The sequence below is a fragment of the Oncorhynchus nerka genome, linkage group LG4, assembly GCF_034236695.1.
Source record: "Oncorhynchus nerka isolate Pitt River linkage group LG4, Oner_Uvic_2.0, whole genome shotgun sequence".
In the NCBI taxonomy this organism is placed as follows: domain Eukaryota; kingdom Metazoa; phylum Chordata; class Actinopteri; order Salmoniformes; family Salmonidae; genus Oncorhynchus; species Oncorhynchus nerka.
Genome location: NC_088399.1, coordinates 70100686 through 70124041, shown reverse-complemented (window position 1 = coordinate 70124041; position 23356 = coordinate 70100686). Strand labels below are relative to the sequence as shown.

Below are 23356 nucleotides of genomic sequence, written 5' to 3'. Positions count from 1 at the left end.
ACAAACGTTATTGGGCACAGACAACAGCACAAAGGGCAAGAAGGTAGAGACAACAATACATCACGCGAAGCAGCCCCAATTGTCAGTAAGAGGGTCCATGATTGAGTCTTTGAATGAAGAGCTGGAGATAAAACTGTCCAGTTTGAGTGTTTTTTTTGCTGCTCCTTCCAGTTGCTAGCTGCAGGGAACTGAAAAGAGGAGCGACCCAGGGATGTGTGTGCTTTGGGGACCTTTAACAGAATGTGACTGGCAGAACGGGTGTTGTATGTGGAGGATGAGGGCTGCAGTAGATATCTCAGATAGGGTGTAATGAGGCCTAAGAGGTTTTTATAAGTAAGCATCCACCAGTGGGTTTTGTGACGGGTATACAGAGATGACCAGTTTACAGAGGAGTATAGAGCGCAGTGATACGTCCTATAAGGAGCATTGGTGGCACATCTGATGGCCGAATGGTAAAGAACATCTAGCTGCTTGACAGCACCCTTACCTGCTAATCTATAAATTACATCTCCATAATCTAGCATAGGTAGGATGGTCATCTGAATCAGGGTTAGTTTGGCAGCTAGGGTGAAAGAGTAGCGATTACGAAAAAGGCAACCAAGTCTAGATTTAACCTTAGTCTGCAGCTTTGATATGTGCTGAGAGGACAGTGCACCGTCTAGCCATACTCCCAAATACATTCTAAGCTCTAAACCCTCAGAGGTAGTAATCACACCGGTGGGGAGAGGGGCATTCTTCCTACCAAACCACATTACCTTTGTTTTGGATGTGTTTAGAACAAGGTTAAGGGCAGAGAAAGCTTGTTGGACACCAAGCAAGCTTTGTTGTAGAGCGTTTAATACAAATTCCAGGGAGGGGCCATCTGCATATAAATGGATGAGAGAGCTTCCTACTGCCTGAGCTTTGTTGTTGATGTAAATTAGAGAAGTGCGTGGGGCCAAGTATTGTGCCTTGGGGTACTCACTTGGTGACGGGCAGTGGCAAATGTTCAGATTTTATACTCTGCACTCTTTGAGAGTGGTAGTTAGTAAACCAGGCCGAAGAACCCCTAGAGACACCAATACTCCTTAGCCAGCCCACAAGAATGGAATGATCTACTGTATCAAAAGCTTTGGTCAAGTCAATACAAATAGCAGCACAACATTGCTTAGAATCAAGGGCAATGGTGACATCATTGAGGACCTTGAAGGATGCAGTGACATGTCCATAACCTGAGTGGAAACCAGATTGCATACCAGAGGGGATACTATAGACATCAAGAAAGCCAGTCAGCTGTTTATTGACAAGTTTTTCAAACACTTTTGATAAACAGGGCAAAATAGAAATAGGCCTATAACCATTAGGATCAGCTTGATCTCTCCCTTTTATTAAAGGATGAACTGTGGCTGCCTTCCAAACAATGGGACCCTCCCCAGAGAGGAGAGTCAGGTTAAAAAAGGTCAGAGAATGGCTTGGCGATTATAGGGGCTGCAACCATAAAGAAGAAAGGGTCTAAACCCAGATATTTTTTGGGGGTCAAGTTTCAGGAGCTCCTCTATAGCACCTCGGTTTCAGTGACTGCCTGCAGGGAAAAACTGGGCAGGGGAAAAAGAGGGAGAAGCATTTGGGATAGTCGCATTAGAAGGGGTGAGAGATGAGGAAATGTTGGACGTGCAAGGAGGCATGGCTGAGTCAAATATGAATTCTGACTTAATGAAGTGGTGATTTAAGAGCTCAGCCATGTGGGTTAGACCCACAGAGAGAGAACTGCTCCTTAAACTAACTAACTTTGGCCTTCCGGATGGTCTGAGTGCACTTATTTCTCATTTGCCTGAACGAGTATGCATGTTTCGAGCCTTTTGCCAAATGGAATTCTTGAGGTGGAGCAACTCTGTAAGATCGCGGTCGAACCAGGGGCTGAAAGTTTTTTTTTTATACCACTGAAATATCAAAAAAGAAGGTCCAAGTGTCTTCGACAGAGGAGATCAAGCTGATTCTGTACCAATTTACAAAGGCCAAGACATGAAGGAAGGCATTCTCATTCAAGTTTTTTAGCAAGCGTCTATGACAAATCAGGACAGGTTGTTTCACTGAGCAGACATTACAAACACAGACTGTAAAACAGTGATCACTAAGGTCATTACAGAAAACACCAGACCGATACCTATCAGGATTATATGTGAGGATAACATCGAGTAGAGTAGCCTTTTATGGGTGTTTGGAGTCATACCTTGTGGGATTGGTAATAATCTGACAAAGATTTAGGGAGTCCCATTGCTTTAGGACCTGGTCAGGTGGTTTAAGCATGTCGAAGTTTAGGTCACCTAGCAGGACAAATTCAGACTTAGTTTAAGGGGCCAGGAGAGAGCTTAGGGCAGGTAGGGTACAGCCCGGTGCTGATGGTGGATGATAACACCAAGCAACAGTCAACAAAGTTTAATTTGTTAAAACCAGCCATTCAAATTTTCGGGGGACAGACTTGGTGGAGACAACCAAGCATTGAAGGTGATCTTTGGTAAAGATTGCCACTCCCCCACCTTTGGAAGATCTGTCTTGCCGAAAAAGGTTATAACCAGAAAGGTAAACATCAGTGTTCAAAACACTCTTTCTTAACCACATCTCAGTAATGACCAACACATCTGGATTGGAGCTGTGAACCCACACTTTCAATTTATACATTTTAGATATTAAGCTTCTAGTGTTAACATGCAGAATACCCAGGTTTTTATGAGAGCAGAAATCAGTGAAGCAGATATCAGAGCCCAAATCAGAATTGGGGCTAACAGCAGTAGATGGGCCAGGGTGTACATGCACATTTCCAGAAATCATCAGAAGTAATACAATCAGGTTAAGGCAGAGGACAGGGAGATGTCTGCCGTGTTGATTTTTATGGCATTTGAATGTACATCAGATGGCAACAAGATCATATTGTACAGCAATTTCATCAGGTAACATGAATACAAAGTTGGGCGAGAGGTGGTTAGAATAGGATGGGAGGCCAAGAGTCTGTGTAGCCATTAGCGAGTCAGAGTCCCCAGTGTGGGAACAACAGTATGTCCCACGGTCAGGTAAACAAGCAAGTTCATAGTCAACAAAGCACGCAGGAGTCCTGAGGCAAATAGCATAAAGCACAAGAAAAAATATAATGACTTGGGGCTAGCCGTTGTAAGTTCAGAGTCACTCGCCCCAACAGTGAGTGTGTGGCGGGGGTACCTGTACCAGACAGGCCAGGGCAGACGGTGAACAGGTCACCAGGTGGAATCCTACTTGGGAGAATCACACCCACTTGGGAGAATCTATTTTCGGGAGGCAGATTCCTAGCTAATGTAGCTAACAAGTCTGTCCACAGTTTTTTTCCATATGGAAAAGGACGTCGTTAGCTAGCTATACCCCTTCAGTTTCGGCAAATGGTTCTTTAAAACGGCCAACCAAAGTTGTCCTGTAACTGTTACATTTTGGAGATTCTGATGTGAAGACCCGGTTCTATCTTTCTCCCCAGAACCCGTCAGTGCCACCTGCTGCTGGACGTGTTCAATTCAACAGAACATGAGCTGACGGTCAGTGCCAACAACAACCAGGACCTGGTGCTGCACGCCTCAGAGTGTCAGAGGTATGTGACCTTTAACCTGCCCATTCAAAGGGAGTCAGTGGATGACATTCCTTACCCTGTAAGCCTCCCATACTCAACGGACCCAGAACGGGGTCAATACGAACTGCCAGTCGAGCTTCGACCCCAGGTATCATATAAGCCCACATACGACCTGGAAAATGCATGAAATGAACAATCCCTTTAAACCCCCCCATAGCTGCATCTCTAAACGCACATTCATTCTACATTGATGAAGACATGTTGGAAGTTTGTTTACAGTGAGCTACTCTACGTCTTGACATTGGATTATTCTGACACTGTCGCTTCCTCGCCCTCCCTTTCCCCTTCCTATCTCTGAACCTCGCCTCTCTCCCTGTCTCCATTCCTCTCCTCTCTTCCTCGCCCTCCCTTTCCCCTTCCTATCTCTGAACCTCGCCTCTCTCCCTGTCTCCATTCCTCTCCTCTCTTCCTCGCCCTCCCTTTCCCCTTCCTATCTCTGAACCTCGCCTCTCTCCCTGTCTCCATTCCTCTCCTCTCTTCCTCGCCCTCCCTTTCCCTTCCTATCTCTGAACCTCGCCTCTCTCCCTGTCTCCATTCCTCTCCTCTCTTCCTCGCCCTCCCTTTCCCCTTCCTATCTCTGAACCTCGCCTCTCTCCCTGTCTCCATTCCTCTCCTCTCTTCCTCGCCCTCCCTTTCCCCTTCCTATCTCTGAACCTCGCCTCTCTCCCTGTCTCCATTCCTCTCCTCTCTTCCTCGCCCTCCCTTTCCCCTTCCTATCTCTGAACCTCGCCTCTCTCCCTGTCTCCATTCCTCTCCTCTCTTCCTCGCCCTCCCTTCCTATCTCTGAACCTCGCCTCTCTCCCTGTCTCCATTCCTCTCCTCTCTTCCTCGCCCTCCCTTTCCCCTTCCTATCTCTGAACCTCGCCTCTCTCCCTGTCTCCATTCCTCTCCTCTCTTCCTCATACCGCCAATTAACCCTCTGAACATTACCGAATTCTGATTCCTGTCACAGCTATCTCTGAGCACCGTCCTCCTCCTGCGATGAGTACAGGTGGGGAAGTGTGCGTGTGTGGGGAACACCACATGGGTGCCCCACAACAAGCCCTACTCTACCGGAGAGGAATGCTCTCTTACTTCCTGTATGGGAGAGAACATGGGGTGGTGTGGGGGGTTGTTCTTTTCAGAATATCCTTCTCTAGGACTTTATTTTATTTAACTTTTATTTAATCTTTATTTAACTAGGCAAGTCAGTTAATAACACATTCTTATTTACAATGACTGCTAGGAACAGTGGGTTAACTGCCTTGTTCAGGGGCAGAACGACAGATTTTTACCTTGTCAGCTCGGGGATTCGATCTAGCAACCTTTCGGTTACTGAGCCCAACACTCTAACCACTAGGCTACCTGCCTGCCGCCGACTATTGGACAATGTAGCTTTTAGGACAGCTCTACAAATGATTAGCATATAGCTGTCTCCACTTTGTTTCCTTTTAGCCTGTGAATGTTTGTCTTTCTTATACTCTACACGGCTGGTTCATAAGTTAGGTCCATTTTGCTGCTCAAAAGATGTAGGAAGGTCTCCTAATTTTTCCAGGGAGTTGACAGTAAGACTTTGGAGCTCCTTGTTCTCTCGTCTATTGGTAAAATGATAACACGTTAGGTTAGGAATGATGCACCGACTGCATTCAGAGACTTCTTTTTAAAGAGGTTGTGTTATCTTTTAAAGAGTTTTAATTAAGAATGTGCACGTGAGCCAGTGCACAGGCAGGTCAGCGGTTCATTTTTAATCGCTGGTATTACAGCTGCAGTGGAGACAAAGAGCTCTGAATCCCGCCTGAGCTTCCATACATTAGAACAGGAAAACACTCAGTGAACTTAAACCCTGGATTCTATAAGATATTAAGAAGGGAAATTGTCCAAATAATCTTTTATGCAGTTTATTAACTTTTTTTTAAAACAATTATTCCATCTGTATATATTGCGTTAACAAAAACCCTCTCTGTTTATATAGTGCTATTCTATTAGTTTAAAGTTAAGCTGGGAAATGTTATTTGCATTAATACAACAATGCATAGGGCACGTGGATGCAGAGGAGGAGTAATTAACAAAACCCCTCTCTGTTTATATAGTGCTATTCTATTAGTTTAAAGCTACACTGGGGATTTTAATTTGCAAAAATATGACGCTGCTTGTTCATGGCAGAAAGAAAGAGGTTTGGTTGCCTTCATGTTCTCCCATCTTTCAACGCTCAGCCTCCTCCTAGATCTTTAACCCTCGTTCCTGTTCATTAATGCTGAAAGACAGATGAGAGGTGAGATGAAGACAGCGATATGAATGAGAATGGCCCCTCTGATGTTTGGAAGCCCTAGAAAGCTCGAACACAGACCTCTGTCTGCCTCTTCAACCAGACATGCTTTTGTATGAGTTTTCACCGTGGGGGATAGGAAGAATAGAAAGAGCAGGACTTGTCTATTTTAGTTTGGTTGTTTTGTCTTTGTGCTCTCCAAAATTCATTGACCCCTTTGGTGTTTAAGTTCTTTGTCTTGATTTGTATGGGCTGCTACAATATTATTCATGCCTTTAATGAAATTCACAGCATGAGACCTCAAGGGACCATAACCCACAATTAAAACGAGAGAACCTTTATGCAGCCCTGAATAAAGCTAAGTAAGCCAATGTAGCGGGGACGAGTGACATAATTGTTGATGAACAGAAAGCGAAATACACTCAGTTGCCAGTTTATTAGGTACAGTACCAGAACAGCCAGAATTCTTCTGGAAATTCTTGCTCAATTGGTATCAAGGGACCTAATGTGTGCCAGGAAAACATTCTCCATTCCATTACACCACTGCTACCAGCATGTACTGTTGACACCAGGCAGGATGGGGCCCATGGACTCATGCTGCTTACTCCAAATCCGGACTCAGCATGATGCAACAGTGACTCAGCGTGACGCAACAGTGACTCAGCGTGACGCAACAGTGACTCAGCGTGACGCAACAGTGACTCAGCGTGACGCAACAGTGACTCAGCGTGACGCAACAGTGACTCAGCGTGACGCAACAGTGACTCAGCGTGACGCAACAGTGACTCAGCGTGACGCAACAGTGACTCAGCGTGACGCAACAGTGACTCAGCGTGACGCAACGCAATGCCATCAGCGTGACGCAACGCAATGCCATCAGCGTGACGCAACAGTGACTCAGCGTGACGCAACAGTGACTCAGCGTGACGCAACAGTGACTCAGCGTGACGCAACAGTGACGCAACAGTGACTCAGCGTGACGCAATGCCATCAGCATGACGCAACAGTGACGCAACAGTGACGCAGCGTGACGCAACAGTGACTCAGCGTGACGCAACAGTGACTCAGCGTGACGCAACAGTGACTCAGCGTGACGCAACAGTGACTCAGCGTGACGCAACAGTGACGCAACAGTGACTCAGCGTGACGCAATGCCATCAGCATGACGCAACAGTAACTGGGATTGGTTGGACCAGGCAATGTTTTTCCACTCCTCAGTGTTGGTGATTGTGTGGTCGCTGGAGCAGCTTCTTCTTGTTTTTAGCTGATAGGAGTGGAACCCGGTGTGTTCGTCTGCTGCAATAAATCGACGAGTTGTGCGTTCCGAGATGCTGTTCTGCACACCACTGTTGTACTGCGCCGTTATTTGCCTGTTTGTGGCCCGCCTGTTAGCTTGTACGATTCTTGCTATTCTTCACTCGACCTCTCTCATCAACGAGCTGTTTTCGCCCACAGGACTGCCGCTGACTGGATGTTTTTGTTTACCACATCATTCTCAATTAACCCTAGACATTGTTGTGCTTGAAAAGCCCAGGGTGGCAGTCAGTTCTGAGATACTAGAACTGGCGCGCCTGGCACCAACGATCATACCATGCTCCAAGTTGCCCAGGTCACTTTGCCCATTCTAACGTTCAATCAAACACTAACTGGATGCCTGTCTGCCTGCTTTATATAGCAAGTCACGGTGGCCGTGGTGACTCACTGTCTGTAGGTGTAAATCATTTTCGTGAACAAGGGAGTGTACCTAATAAACTGACCACTGGGTGTATATCTGTCAGCTTCCAAACAAACGTCCTTGTGTGTGTGTGTGTGCGAGTGCATTTTTGTGCGTGTGCTATTTTAAGTGCCTGAAGTGTATCAGTTTAATCCCTGAGGGATGTCCTCTTTTTATATCTCCGTTTGTCTGTCTTTTCTGTGTGAACGAAAGCTCAGGGTGAACATCCATGACGGGAGTGTCTCCTTGTGTGGTGATGAAGCCTTCCTTTTCAACCCAGCCTTGTCATCGTCCCCGTAATATCCTTTAAGTTCCTTTGCTCCGTACAGGCTGCAGGCTGCTGGTATTTCCTGCGTGGCCTGAAGCCTCGGTTTGATTCACAGGTTTCTGGTCTTCCAGCTCTGTGGTGGTGGTGGTGGCGGCCCATTTTGATCCGCCCAGCCTGTATCCAGACATGGGTGATAGAGAACTTTGAAACAACAGCCCATTGCACAGCAATCTGAAATGAATCTTTCCCCAGCTACTTGCTGGTAAGGTTGTTTAAAAGACACTAGGCTCGTTTGCAATTGTATTATTATCAGCCTTTGTTTTGGCCTTTTTTCATTAGACATGATCGTTTTGCCAGCATCTGCGTACTGTGACTATCTTTAGTCAGACACGTGGCATGGCAGCCTGGATGTGTCCTGGATCATCCAGTTGATCCAGTGGTGGCTTCTGGTCGACACACCCCTCCCAGGCAACCCCTCCCCTCTTCAGCTGTGTCTCCTAGAGGGCTTTGGTCAGGGGGTGTCCGCATGTGTGACACAGCGTAGAGAGCGCGAGAAAGAGACCTCCTCTGGCACCCCAGCAAGTGGTGACTGCAGCGTTTCTCACTTTACCCACACACACTCAGTCAGACCTCTTTCTGTTTACACATGCCTATCGGCACCAATACGTGTGTCACACACATATGGTTTCCATGGTGACCACTTATCCAATCTCCTGTGTGTCTTACAAGAAGGCAGAGAATATTATTCAACCATTTCCTTACGATGCTCTGTAATATCTGTCTGCTGAGGAGATGGGGGCCGTGGTTTGTGTGTGCGTGCAGGCTTTTGGCGCTTCCTCTGCGACAGAGATGAGACCTGAATGTTCTGAGGTTCACTTTCCTACTGAGGAAGGTTCACTTCACATCCAGGGGGAAAAAAGGCCTCGGTGATGCTGTGTGAATTTGCTGTGAGGATAAATGTTTTTCCCCTCTCCTTCCTTCCTTTTGGAAAATGGGTCCATCTGGGGACACATTCATTATGGAAATGCAATGGTATTTTTTATAGAGGCTCCCACCCTCCCGAACTAGCCCCCATGGGGACAAGGAGTGGTTTTAGGTGTGGGACCATCAAGATCCCTGCTCACCTGTGTGCGTGGGTGTGTGTTATTTGTGTGTGTTATTTGTGTGTGTTATTTGTGTGTGTGTTATTTGTGTGTGTGTTATTTGTGTGTGTGTGTGTGTTATTTGTGTGTGTGTGTGTGTGTATTTGGGTGTGTGTATTTGTGTGTGTGTGTGTGTGTGTGTGTATTTGGGTGTGTGTTATTTGGGTATGTGTTATTTGGGTGTGTGTGTGTGTGTGGTGTATTTGGGTGTGTGTTATTTGGGTGTGTGTGTGTGTATTTGTGTTTTTTTATTTTTTATTTTTATTTCACCTTTATTTAACCAGGTAGGCTAGTTGAGAACAAGTTCTCATTTGCAACTGCGACCTGGCCAAGATAAAGCATAGCAGTGTGAACAGACAACACAGAGTTACACATGGAGTAAACAATTAACAAGTCAATAACACAGTAGAAAAAAAAAATGGGCAGTCTATATACAATGTGTGCAAAAGGCATGAGGAGGTAGGCGAATAATACAATTTTGCAGATTAACACTGGGGTGATAAATGATCAGATGGTCATGTACAGGTAGAGATATTGGTGTGCAAAAGAGCAGAAAAGTAAATAAAAAAACAAAAAAAAAACAGTATAAAAACAGTATGGGAATGAGGTAGGTGAAAATGGGTGGGCTATTTACCAATAGACTATGTACAGCTGCAGCGATCGGTTAGCTGCTCGGATAGCTGATGTTTGAAGTTGGTGAGGAGATAAAAGTCTCCAACTTCAGCGATTTTTGCAGTTCGTTCCAGTCACAGGCAGCAGAGTACTGGAACGAAAGGCGGCCAAATGAGGTGTTGGCTTTAGGGATGATCAGTGAGATACACCTGCTGGAGCGTGTGCTACGGATGGGTGTTGCCATCGTGACCAGTGAACTGAGATAAGGCGGAGCTTTACCTAGCATGGACTTGTAGATGACCTGTAGCCAGTGGGTCTGGCGACGAATATGTAGCGAGGGCCAGCCGACTAGAGCATACAAGTCGCAGTGGTGGGTGGTATAAGGTGCTTTGGTGACAAAACGGATGGCACTGTGATAGACTGCATCCAGTTTGCTGAGTAGAGTGTTGGAAGCCATTTTGTAGATGACATCGCCGAAATCGAGGATCGGTAGGATAGTCAGTTTTACTAGGGTAATCTTGGCGGCGTGAGTTAAGGAGGCTTTGTTGCGGAATAGAAAGCCGACTCTTGATTTGATTTTCGATTGGAGATGTTTGATGTGAGTCTGGAAGGAGAGTTTGCAGTCTAGCCAGACACCTAGGTACTTATAGATGTCCACATATTCAAGGTCGGAACCATCCAGGGTGGTGATGCTAGTCGGGCATGCGGGTGCAGGCAGCGATCGGTTGAAAAGCATGCATTTGGTTTTACTCGCGTTTAAGAGCAGTTGGAGGCCACGGAAGGAGTGCTGTATGGCATTGAAGCTCGTTTGGAGGTTAGATAGCACAGTGTCCAATGACGGGCCGAAAGTATATAGAATGGTGTCGTCTGCGTAGAGGTGGATCAGGGAATCGCCCGCAGCAAGAGCAACATCATTGATATATACAGAGAAAAGAGTCGGCCCGAGAATTGAACCCTGTGGCACCCCCATAGAGACTGCCAGAGGACCGGACAGCATGCCCTCCGATTTGACACACTGAACTCTGTCTGCAAAGTAATTGGTGAACCAGGCAAGGCAGTCATCCGAGAAACCGAGGCTATTGAGTCTGCCGATAAGAATATGGTGATTGACAGAGTCGAAAGCCTTGGCGAGGTCGATGAAGACGGCTGCACAGTACTGTCTTTTATCGATGGCGGTTATGATATCATTTAGTACCTTGAGTGTGGCTGAGGTGCACCCGTGACCGGCTCGGAAACCAGATTGCACAGCGGAGAAGGTACGGTGGGATTCGAGATGGTCAGTGACCTGTTTGTTGACTTGGCTTTCGAAGACCTTAGATAGGCAGGGCAGGATGGATATAGCAGTTTGGGTCCAGGGTGTCTCCCCCTTTGAAGAGGGGGATGACTGCGGCAGCTTTCAATCCTTGGGGATCTCAGACGATATGAAAGAGAGGTTGAACAGGCTGGTAATAGGGGTTGCGACAATGGCGGCAGATAGTTTCAGAAATAGAGGGTCCAGATTGTCAAGCCCAGCTGATTTGTACGGGTCTAGGTTTTGCAGCTCTTTCAGAACATCTGCTATCTGGATTTGGGTAAAGGAGAACCTGGAGAGGCTTGGGCGAGGAGCTGCGGGGGGGGCAGAGCTGTTGGCCGAGGTTGGAGTAGCCAGGCGGAAGGCATGGCCGGCCGTTGAGAAGTGCTTATTGAAGCTTTCGATAATCGTGGATTTATCGGTGGAGACCGTGTTACCTAGCCTCAGTGCAGTGGGCAGCTGGGAGGAGGTGCTCTTGTTCTCCATGGACTTCACAGTGTCCCAGAACTTTTTGGAGTTGGAGCTACAGGATGCAAACTTCTGCCTGAAGAAGCTGGCCTTAGCTTTCCTGACTGACTGCGTGTATTGGTTCCTGACTTCCCTGAACAGTTGCATATCACGGGGACTATTCGATGCTATTGCAGTCCGCCACAGGATGTTTTTGTGCTGGTCGAGGGCAGTCAGGTCTGGAGTGAACCAAGGGCTGTATCTGTTCTTGGTTCTGCATTTTTGGAGCATGCTTATCTAAAATGCTTATCTAAAATGGTGAGGAAGTTACTTTTAAAGAATGACCAGGCATCCTCAACTGACGGGATGAGGTCAATGTCCTTCCAGGATACACGGGCCAGGTCGATTAGAAAGGCCTGCTCACAGAAGTGTTTTAGGGAGCGTTTGACAGTGATGAGGGGTGGTCGTTTGACTGCGGCTCCGTGGCGGATACAGGCAATGAGGCAGTGATCGCTGAGATCCTGGTTGAAGACAGCGGAGGTGTATTTGGAGGGCCAGTTGGTCAGGATGACGTCTATGAGGGTGCCCTTGTTTACAGAGTTAGGGTTGTACCTGGTGGGTTCCTTGATGATTTGAGTGAGATTGAGGGCATCTAGCTTACATTGTAGGACTGCCGGGGTGTTAAGCATATCCCAGTTTAGGTCACCTAACAGAACAAACTCTGAAGCTAGATGGGGGCGATCAATTCACAAATGGTGTCCAGGGCACAGCTGGGAGCTGAGGGTGGTCGGTAGCAGGCGGCAACAGTGAGAGACTTATTTCTGGAGAGGGTAATTTTCAAAATTAGTAGTTCGAACTGTTTGGGTATGGACCTGGAAAGTATGACATTACTTTGCAGGCTATCTCTGCAGTAGACTGCAACTCCGCCCCCTTTGGTAGTTCTATCTTGACGGAAGATGTTATAGTTGGGTATGGAAATCTCTGAATTTTTGGTGGCCTTCCTGAGCCAGGATTCAGACACGGCAAGGACATCAGGGTTAGCAGAGTGTGCTAAAGCAGTGAGTAAAACAAACTTAGGGAGGAGGCTTCTGATGTTGACATGCATAAAACCAAGGCTTTTTCGATCACAGAAGTCAACAAATGAGGGTACCTGGGGACATGCAGGGCCTGGGTTTACCTCCACATCACCCGCGGAACAGAGAAGGAGTAGTATGAGGGTGCGGCTAAAGGCTATCAAAACTGGTCGCCTAGAGCGTTGGGGGCAGAGGATAAGAGGAGCAGGTTTCTGGGCATGGTAGAATATATTCAGGGCATAATGCGCAGACAGGGGTATGGTGGGGTGCGGGTACAGCGGAGGTAGGCCCAGGCACTGGGTGATGATGAGAGAGGTTGTATCTCTGGACATGCTGGTTGTAATGGGTGAGGTCACCGCATGTGTGGGAGGTGGGACAAAGGAGGTAACAGGGGTATGCAGAGTGGGTCTAGGGGCTCCATTGTGAACTAAAACAATGATAACTAACCTGAACAACAGTATACAAGGCATATTGACATCTGAGAGAGACATACAGCGAGGCATACAGTAATCACAGGTGTTGAATTTGGAAAGCTAGCTAAAAACAGTAGGCGAGGCTAATCCGCTAGCACAACAAACAGCAGGTAAAATGGCGTTGACTAGGCAACGGGGCCGACAGATAAGACAAACAAGCAGAAAGGAGTACCGTGATTAATGGACAGTCCAGCGTGCGTCAGCTATGTAGCCAAGAGATCAGTGTCCAGGGGGCAGCGGTGGATGGGCAGGGGGGCTGGGCTGGCGAGTGTTATCCAGGTTTTTAAAAAACTAACAATGACTAACTAGCTTGTGGCTAGTTAGCTGGTTAGCGTCTGGAGGTTCTTGAGTGTGTCATAAAAATAAAAATAAGAGTAAAAGTAATAGGGATTCCGTATCACATTGGGTGAGGCAGGTTTCCGGAAGGTATAAACAAATTAAAAATCAAAAAGAGATAGAAAGTAAATGGGGTCAGAGAGTGATCGGGACGCGGTGGTTCAGACAGTTAGCAGGCCTGTGCTAACAAGCTAACAGTTCGTAGGCCCGAGCTAGACAAGGTAGCAGTTAGCGGACCGGAGCTTGACAAGCTAGCCGTTATAGCAGGCCGAATTAGCAAGCAGGGAGATAGCGAGGGCTAGAGAGTTAACCTTTGGGGGACGTCGCGATGGGGTGAGTCTGTTTATTCCTCTTCATGCGGTGAGCTGGAGATACAGCGATTCAGAAAGCTCGCGGGCCTTGGCCAGCAGATGGATCTTTGGCGATGTCGCAGCGGAAAAGCCTGTTGAAACCCCCTCGGACGATTATGTCGGCGGACCAGTCGTGATGGATCGGCGGGGCTCCGTGTCGGCAGTAGAGGGTCCAGGCCAATTGGCAAATTAGGTATTTTTGGACCTCTTCGGCTAGTCGGGAGATGGGCTTAGCTCGAGGCTAGCTCCAGGCTAACTGGTGCTTGCTCTGGGACAGAGACGTTAGCCAAGTAGCCACTCGGATTGCAGCTAGCTATTTACGATGATCCGGTATAAAGGTTCAGAGCTTGCGGTAGGAATCTGGAGATGTGGTAGAGAAAAAGCAGTCTGATATGCTTTGGGTAGATGTCGCGCTGGTGTCCTAGTTAGCGTTGAAGACCGCTATCAGAGGCTAGCTACTAGCTAGTAGCTAGTTAGCTGGCTAGCTTCTGATGAGGGTTCCGATTCTAAAGTATAGAAAAAGCAGATCCGTACCACATTGGGTGATGCGGGTTGCAGGAGAGTATATTCAGCCTGTAGTTGGAAAGTGAGATTAAAATATGTACGAAATATATACAGAAAAAAACGAGGAAAAACTATATTTACACTATACAGGACGGGACAAGACAAAACACACGTCCGACTGCTACGCCATCTTGGCATTGTGGAATATGTGTGTGTATGTTATTTGTGTGTGTGTGTTATTTGTGTGTGTGTGTTATTTGTGTGTGTGTGTGTATGGTGTGTGACAGCATCAAAATGTAAGTAAGTTGAGAAATATGTAGTGCTGTAATATCAACACATTCAGAATCATAGTATTCTATTTGCTTTGTCTTCTGAAACTTGTAAACAGTTGAAACCCTCAGGCCAGGCAACATCCTGTGTTTTCCTCTAATCCAATTCATTCACAGCTATAATCTCCTCTAGTTGAAACCCAAACAGATGTTTTATCATGAGATATACCAACCTACTAGATAATTCACTAATGAAGCGTATCATTTCCACATCCAACAGTGTGTTCTCAAAGCTTTGTTTGTCTACGTAGAGAGAAACCCCGCGCTCTAGAATGTCCTGTCTGCAAACTCTGTGTTGACTGAATTTAGATAGCATGCTGATTAATTCATTAGCATGTCTATGCTGTATATCCATACTGTAATTGTTCGTATAGATCTGTTTCTACAGCTGCCCGTCTGATGGAGGTGCACGTGATACAGCAGGGCCGGTATTGATGGAGATGGAGTCGGCCCTGAGGCTGCTGGTAACCGGGGGTTACGGGGAGTCAGCCGCATGCAGTCTAAAAATACCGTCTTGCTCTCGCCCGCCTCCACACCGCCCGCCTCACTGTCAGCACATGAGCTCAAGCATGTGAGCTAAAAATAGAACCCTGGGCTCAGTCGCACACACACACACTGTCGCGCACACACACACTGTAGCACACACTCGCTCAGTCGCACACACACGCTCAGTCACACACACATACACACACACGCTCAGTCACACACACACACACACACACACACACACTGTCACATACACTCAGTCACACACACACTGCTGATTTTTCTATTTTCCTCTCAGCCTCACCCCAGTGCAGTCACTGACTGTTAAAGCGGCAGCAGAAACACTTTGATAGAAACACTTATCTTCTCTTGCTGCTGCTCGCTCTCTTTTGTCCCCCATTCCCATCTTCTTTCTCTCTGGCTCGCTCTCTTTTGTCCCCCATTCCCATCTTCTTTCTCTCTGGCTCGCTCTCTTTTGTCCCCCATTCCCATCTTCTTTCTCTCTGGCTCGTTCTCTTTTGTCCCCCATTCCCATCTTCTTTCTCTCTGGCTCGCTCTCTTTTGTCCCCCATTCCCATCCTCTTTCTCTCTGGCTCGCTCTCTTTTGTCCCCCATTCCCATCCTCTTTCTCTCTGGCTCGCTCTCTTTTGTCCCCCATTCCCATCCTCTTTCTCTCTGGCTCGCTCTCTTTTGTCCCCCATTCCCATCCTCTTTCTCTCTGGCTCGCTCTCTTTTGTCCCCCATTCCCATCCTCTTTCTCTCTGGCTCTCTCTCTCTTGTCCCCCATTCCCATCCTCTTTCTCTCTGGCTCTCTCTCTCTTTTGTCCCCCATTCCCATCCTCTTTCTCTCTGGCTCTCTCTCTCTCTGTTGTCTCCCATCCTCTTTCTCTCTGGCTCTCTCTCTTTTGTCCCCCATTCCCATCCTCTTTGTCTCTGGCTCTCTCTCTTTTGTCCCCCATCCTCTTTCTCTCTGGCTCTCTCTCTTTTGTCCCCCATCCTCTTTCTCTCTGGCTCGCTCTCTTTTGTCCCCCATCCTCTTTCTCTCTGGCGCTCTCTCTCTTTTGTCCCCCATTCTCTTTCTCTCTGGCGCTCTCTCTCTTTTGTCCCCCATTCTCTTTCTCTCTGGCGCTCTCTCTCTTTTGTCCCCCATTCCCACCCGCTTTCTCTCTGGCTCGCTCTCTCTAATGGATTCCTGTGCAGGTTAAGATGAAGTGTTCTGCTCTGCTGGTTGAATAATCAAAGGAAAATATGGATGTGTGTATAATTATAATTGGTAACATTTTGTAGGTCTAAGATGGGAGAACCAGAAGACATAATTGCATGATCAGATTATGATATACATCTGTGAATGAAAAGGGGATTGTAGTTGTCAGTCTCTTTTCTTCTTACCCACCCCCGTGACGCAACGCTACTGTGCGTGTGCATGCCCCTCTCTCCCTTCCTCCGTGTGTGTTAGTTTTTCTCCAAGCCTGACATATTCAGACGAACCGACACTTACAGCAATCAGATGATTCACAGCATTTCAGAGCAGGGCTGAAATGGACTCCCTCACAATGTAATGTAGTTATCGTGTGCTGTTGGTCCCAGGCATCGCATCATTTAAACACCGAGGTCATTGCACCGAGCACTGTCTCCATTAGGACCATGTTATTACACCCGTAAAGTAGGTCTGGCTGTTAGAGAGCGCTACAGGCCACCCATATGTGTGTGTTGAAATAATAATAATGTATACGTATGTGTGAATTGGAAATGGGATTTTTGTATATCCCAACTCCCCCTGAGACACCATTGGAGAGTGAGGTCACGGCCAGGCTCAGCCATGGTCAACGGTGACACTGGAACAATTAGGGTTAAGTGCCTTGCTCATGGACAGATTCTATACCTTGTCGGTTCGGGGATTCGAACTGTGCTTGTATTTATAGTAGATAAATATACATTTGTATTTATGCCTGCACACATAAACTAGCTACCTGTGTCACTACATATTCCCTTGGGCATCGTTCCCTAGCCCAGTTACAGCAAAGCCATTGCTTTTAAAGTGGTAAGTGTTCACATTTCCCCATTCCCCGTATGCAATGAGTATTGCAGGGTGATGTTCACATTGAATGGAGGCAGCAGGAAGCTTAAACCCTTTCAAATGTTAATCATCTTACTGTATGAATAAAATATACGTGGTTTCATATGGTCTCTCTCCCAGGTGACATGCATGAACAGATTCATGCTCTGAAAGGTAGAGGAGGGTGAAGGAAGGGTGATATGGTGTGGAGGTGAAGGGAGGAAGAGGAGGGTGATATGGTGTGGAGGTGGAGGGAGGAAGAGGAGGGTGATATGATCTGGAGGTGAAGGGAGGAAGAGGAGGGTGATATGGTCTGGAGGTGAAGGGAGGAAGAGGAGGGTGATATGGTCTGGAGGTGAAGGGAGGAAGAGGAGGGTGATATGATCTGGAGGTGAAGGGAGGAAGAGTAGGGTGATATGGTCTGGAGGTGAAGGGAGGAAGAGGAGGGTGATATGGTCTGGAGGTGGAGGGAGGAAGAGGAGGGTGATATGGTCTGGAGGTGAAGGGAGGAAGAGGAGGGTGATATAGTCTGGAGGTGAAGGGAGGAAGAGGAGGGTGATATGGTCTGGAGGTGGAGGGGGAAGAGGGGGGTAATATGGTCTGGAGGTGGAGGGAGGAAGAGGAGGATGATATGGTGTGGAGGGAGGAAGGGGAGGGTGATATGGTCTGGAGGTGGAGGGAGGAAGAGGAGGGTAATATGGTCTGGAGGGAGGAAGAGGAGGATGATATGGTGTGGAGGGAGGAAGAGGAGGGTGATATGGTCTGGAGGTGGAGGGAGGAAGAGGAGGGTGAAGGAAGGGTGATATGGTCTGGGGGTAGAGGGAGGAAGAGGATGGTGATATGGTCTGGAGGTGGAGCGAGGAAGAGGAGGGTGAAGGAAGGGTGATATGGTCTGGGGGTGAAGGAAGGGTGATATGGTCTGGGGGTGGCGGGAGGAAGAAGGTTGTGAAGGGAGGGTGATCTTGGATGGGGATTAGGTCTGGAGACCCTCGAAGGCGGCCCCCAGTCCTCCCTGTCTTCTCAGACCGCAGTAATAGACTAGATTATGTTTAAACCCTGCAAGAAGCCACAATCAATTCATAAGTGTGGCAGTGGTTGAGAAGAAATGAGATTGTTGTTAACCCTTCCTTGTCCAGCAGCAGGGCTATGCAGCAGGCTCTATCCCACTGTTAGACATGAGGTGTATAGGCTTCTGTCTTTGCACCTGTTTGAGACGTTACCTCATTTGGGAAATGTAAAGAATTGTTAGTAGTCTGATTGCAGTACCTATTCTATGTTTATGCACAAAAGAACAATCCCATAGACTATTTGCGTTGTTGGAACAAGGCATTTGGTGGCTCAATGTGACTGAAGAAATGGAAGCAGTGCTGGTTTGAAGATGGGACTTCAGTCAGGGACATAAACCCACCACCACTAATGGATTCCATTCGCTCCGTTCCAGCCATTATCACCCCCTCAGCAGCCTCCGGTGGACTGTGTGTGTGCCTGCCTACTGTACGTGCTCGTGTTGCATTTAAAGCAGAAGCTTCTCTTTTGTCTGCTCCGAGCTCTTAATTGGTATTTAATTTCTGCTGTCCTTTGTAACGGAGGCCTGTGAAATGATAATTGCATTGCTCTTCCTCCCTCCCTCCCTCTGATGGGTTTGGTGTGTGTGTGTGTGCGAGTGTGCGTGTGTGCGTGTGTGCGAGTGTGTGTGTGTGTGTGTGTGTGTGTGTGTGTGTGTGTGTGTGTGTGTGTGTGTGTGTGTGTGCGTGCGTGCACACTCCGGGCATTCATATAAACCAAGCAATACAAAGAGATGGACACCCACACATTGCTTAAAGACTGACATTTGTCCCTGTCATAAGGTACACTTTTTAATTCCTGTTCAGTTAATGTATAGGATTTAAGAAGTACCATCAGCTGTAGAGCTGTTGTCTGAAGACTATAGAATGCAGCAGAGTATTACACATTAAACTAGTGAAGCGTTCCCTTTCTCACCTTTCCACCTCTGGCTTCTGGATGCTCACTGCTTGATACACACAATGTTTCTAATGTGTGTGTGTGGTGATTCATCATTTGGAGGACGGTGTGTGTGTTTTCAGAGAGCACACAGACTCTTGCAGCCACACTCACACTAGGGCTCTCATTTTTGGGGTGATTCTGTTTCTTCTCAGTCCCCCCCCCATATAATTTTTTTTCACGTTTTCACTTTCAAAATCACACATTTTTTTTTTTTAATTGAGAAAAACATTTGATGTTCTAAGTCCATATCCATGCTTAAACCACATCAGGAAACCACTTTTGAGGTCTGGGACAAATATAAGAATGTAGGATTTTGGGTGTATTCAGCTGGGTACCAGCCAGAGACCATTGTTTGGTTAGCGGTGTTTCTGCAGCATGTGATTGCAAAACAAATGTCCACTGGATTGATGTGAATAGTCATGACATCATTCTGCCAGGTAGGTGTAGGCTACCTTGTAGTTACTGTTGTAGTAGACCACACGTACACCGCCCCGCCATCCCTGTGGCGTTTCAGAAAGTTGCAGGAAAACACGTCACTGATGCATTTTGTTCATGTCTTATGATTAACTTGGGTAAATTAATGCATTTTCTATTAAGTTCAATACATTTAGTTGATTTCCTGTTAAGTTCAATATATTTTTGAATATTGTTGAATTCCGTTTTAATGTCTGGATTTTTTCTGTTTATAAGGCCCTATAAAAAAAAAAGGTCTCTCTTTCTCTATCACACACACACACACACACACACACAGAGGTCTGTTGGTTGTGACTGTGTGAACTGCACGGTGTTCTCTGTACGTATAGACACAGCTCCTCTGGGACCAGTGAGCTGAGCATCTATTAGCTGAGATCCACAGATGAACACACACATCAATATATTGACGCCGTGTTGTGATACCAAGTAGAGAAAATGGAAATAGACACATTTTTCCTTAATAAACCAGAGAGATGTTTTATTTATTTATTATTTAACCTTTATTTAACTAGGCAAGTCAGTTAAGAACAAATTCTTATTTACAATGACGGCCTACCAAAAGGCCTCCTGCGGGGACGGGGGCTGGGATTATTATAAAAAAATATATATATAACATAAATATAGGACAAAACACAACAAGAGAGACAACACTTCATAAAGAGAGTCCTAAGACAACAACAAAGCAAGGCAGCAACACAACATAACAACATGGTTCCAACATTATTGAGCACAGACAACAGCACAAAGGGCAAGAAGGTAGAGACAACAATACATCATTTGAAGCAGCCACAACTGTCAGTAAGAGGCTCCATGATTGAGTCTTTGAATGAAGACATGGAGATAAAACTGTCCAGTTTGAGTGTTTGTTGCAGCTCGTTCCAGTCGCGAGCTGCGGTAGTCGACTATCAACTTCGCTGTGGGCTGGTGGAAGCTGCAGACACGGTGATCTGAGCTATCTGATTTGCCAGCAGTAGGCATATAGGTGCACTTGATTTGCTCTCCAGTTTGTACCTTCAGTCACATGAAATTGTTCAAAATGACAGTGAGAGAGAGAGAGAGAATATCTAAGAGCCTGACAAGAGAAGGAAAGAAACAGAGAGAGAGAGAGGAAGTGAAGGAGACAGACAGTCACTAGTTACAAATTGTCATAAAGATTTGGGCGGGGATAAAAAACCTGGGCCCTGCAGCTGTTTCTCTGAATGTCTTTGTGATTTGACTGTTGTCCTCACGACACCGTCATCACTTTCACTTTGCTGGGGGAATCAATTTCTCTGTCACGGCCTGTTCATTTACTGCCACATCCATCACCATTAACTGCACACAGGCCAGAAATAACATGCTCGTAGGTTTTATATTGGTTTAAAATATTGATTTAAAATCGACAATTTTATAATGCAGTTTAAGTGATAGATGAATGAATGAAATAAAACAAAGAACCAAGACAGATGAAATGTGATTCTGCTAGATAGACACCAGTATGCGTGCAGAGCAGAGGATTGGACTTCCCTACTGCTCCAGAGTGTGACTGAGTGGATAGTATCATGTACGACAGCAGAAAGAGCTCTGGGAACAGGCTAGCCTTGAATCACTCCTCTGTCAGGTTCACAGGTGGCCAACCCAGTGCAGGGCAGGTTGTGTCGTCGCCTTCCGTGGGCTCTTATTGGCTATGGCAGGCCAGCAGGGGAAGTGGCTATTGGCTAAGACGGCAGACTGCATGGGTTTTTTGGCTATTGGCTAACACAGAAGAGACAGAGTGTGAATATGATGTCTTTTGTATCTCTCAACACCATGCAGGCCCTGTGAGCAGACACTTTCACCTCTCTCTCTCTATCTCTTAACACCATGCAGGCCCTGTGAGCAGACACTTTCACCTCTCTCTCTCTATCTCTTAACACCATGCAGGCCCTGTGAGCAGACACTTTCACCTCTCTCTCTCTATCTCTTAACACCATGCAGGCCCTGTGAGCAGACACTTTCACCTCTCTCTCTCTCTATCTCTTAACACCATGCAGGCCCTGTGAGCAGACACTTTCACCTCTCTCTCTATCTCTTAACACCATGCAGGCCCTGTGAGCAGACACTTTCACCTCTCTCTCTCTATCTCTTAACACCATGCAGGCCCTGTGAGCAGACACTTTCACCTCCCTCTCTCTATCTCTTAACACCATGCAGGCCCTGTGAGCAGACACTTTCACTCTCTCTCTCTATCTCTTAACACCATGCAGGCCCTGTGAGCAGACACTTTCACCTCTCTCTCTCTATCTCTTAACACCATGCAGGCCCTGTGAGCAGACACTTTCACCTCTCTCTCTCTATCTCTTAACACCATGCAGGCCCTGTGAGCAGACACTTTCACCTCTCTCTCTCTATCTCTTAACACCATGCAGGCCCTGTGAGCAGACACTTTCACCTCTCTCTCTCTATCTCTTAACACCATGCAGGCCCTGTGAGCAGACACTTTCACCTCCCTCTCTCTATCTCTTAACACCATGCAGGCCCTGTGAGCAGACACTTTCACCTCTCTCTCTCTATCTCTTAACACCATGCAGGCCCTGTGAGCAGACACTTTCACCTCTCCTTTTCTGCATCCCTCTCTTCCTCTCTCCCTTTTCCGGTTCTTCATCCACTGCCTTCCTTCCCGACCCGACCGGTGCAGTATCAATGTACTAGACTGTACAGGCTGCATCCAATTGATACTTTTAAGGCATGAATGTTGCCCCCAGTAAATAGTAAGACGTTTTTTTTTTTATGCAACGAGAACTGAATCCTGGATGTGTCTCTGTTGCTTTAACCTCAGGCCATGAACTCTCTCTGCCTCATGTTAGTAAATGAACCTGAACACACACACACCGTGGAGCGGAAAGCTGGGAGCCTCAGGGTGTTTGGTCTAACTAGATACATCATTTATCAGTGGTCTGGGCTGGTTGGTAGACTGGACTCCTGCCAGGCCACTGAGAACAGTAGCAGGATCAGGATGGATGGATGGCATCAGAGAAGAGCACACCAGTGTTTCATTCACTGATGAAATGTGGACATACAATTGAAGCCGGAAGTTTACATACACCTTAGCCAAATACATTTAAACTCAGTTTTTCACAATTCCTGACATTTAGTCCCAGTATAAATGCCCTGTTTTAGGTCAGTTCGGATCACCACTTTATTTTAAGATTGTGAAATGTCAGAATAATAGTGTAGAGAGTGATTTATTTCAGCTTTTATTACTTTCATCACGTTCCCAGTGGGTCAGAAGTTTACATACTCACTTAGTATTTGGTAGCATTGCCTTTAAATTGTTTAACTTGGGTCAAATGTTTCGGGTAGCCTTCCACAAGCTTCCCACAAAGTTGGGTGAATTTTGGCCCATTCCTCCTGACAGCTGGTGTAACTGAGTCAGGTTTGTAGGCCTCCTTGCTCGCACACGCTTTTTCAGTTCTGCCCACACATTTTCTATAGGATTGAGGTCAGGCGTTGTGATGTCCACTCCAATAGCTTGACTTTGTTGTCCTTAAGCCATTTTTCCACAACTTTGGAAGTATGCTTGGGATCACTGTCCATTTGGAAGACCCCCATTTGCGACCAAGCTTTAACTTCCTGGCTGATGTCTTGAGATGTTGCTTTAATATATCCACATCATTTTTTTCCTTATGATGCCATCTATATTGTTAATTGCACCAGTCCCTCCTGCAGCAAAGCACCCCCACAACATGATGTTGGGAAAAAGCCTCCCCCTTTTTCCTCCAAACATAACAATGGTCATTATGGACAAACAGTTCTATATTTGTTTCATCAGACCAGAGGACATTTCTCCAAAAAGTACAATCTTTGTCCCCATGTGCAGTTGCAAACCGTAGTCTGGCTTTTTTTTATGGCGGTTTTAGACTTCTTCCTTGCTGAGCTGCCTTTCAGGTTATATCGATATAGGAC

At 46.7% G+C, this 23356-nt stretch overlaps 1 protein-coding gene across 1 annotated transcript in view; it reads left to right on the top strand.

Annotated features, from left to right (window-relative positions):
• The window catches only part of LOC115128530 (trafficking protein particle complex subunit 9-like), a 330259-nt gene that overhangs the window by 202558 nt on the left and 104345 nt on the right, over positions 1-23356 (top strand). Inside the window, exon 21 of the mRNA XM_065017786.1 lies at positions 3479-3589. Within this exon, the coding sequence (XP_064873858.1) occupies positions 3479-3589 (111 nt within the window). The remainder of the gene's footprint in view (positions 1-3478; positions 3590-23356) is intronic.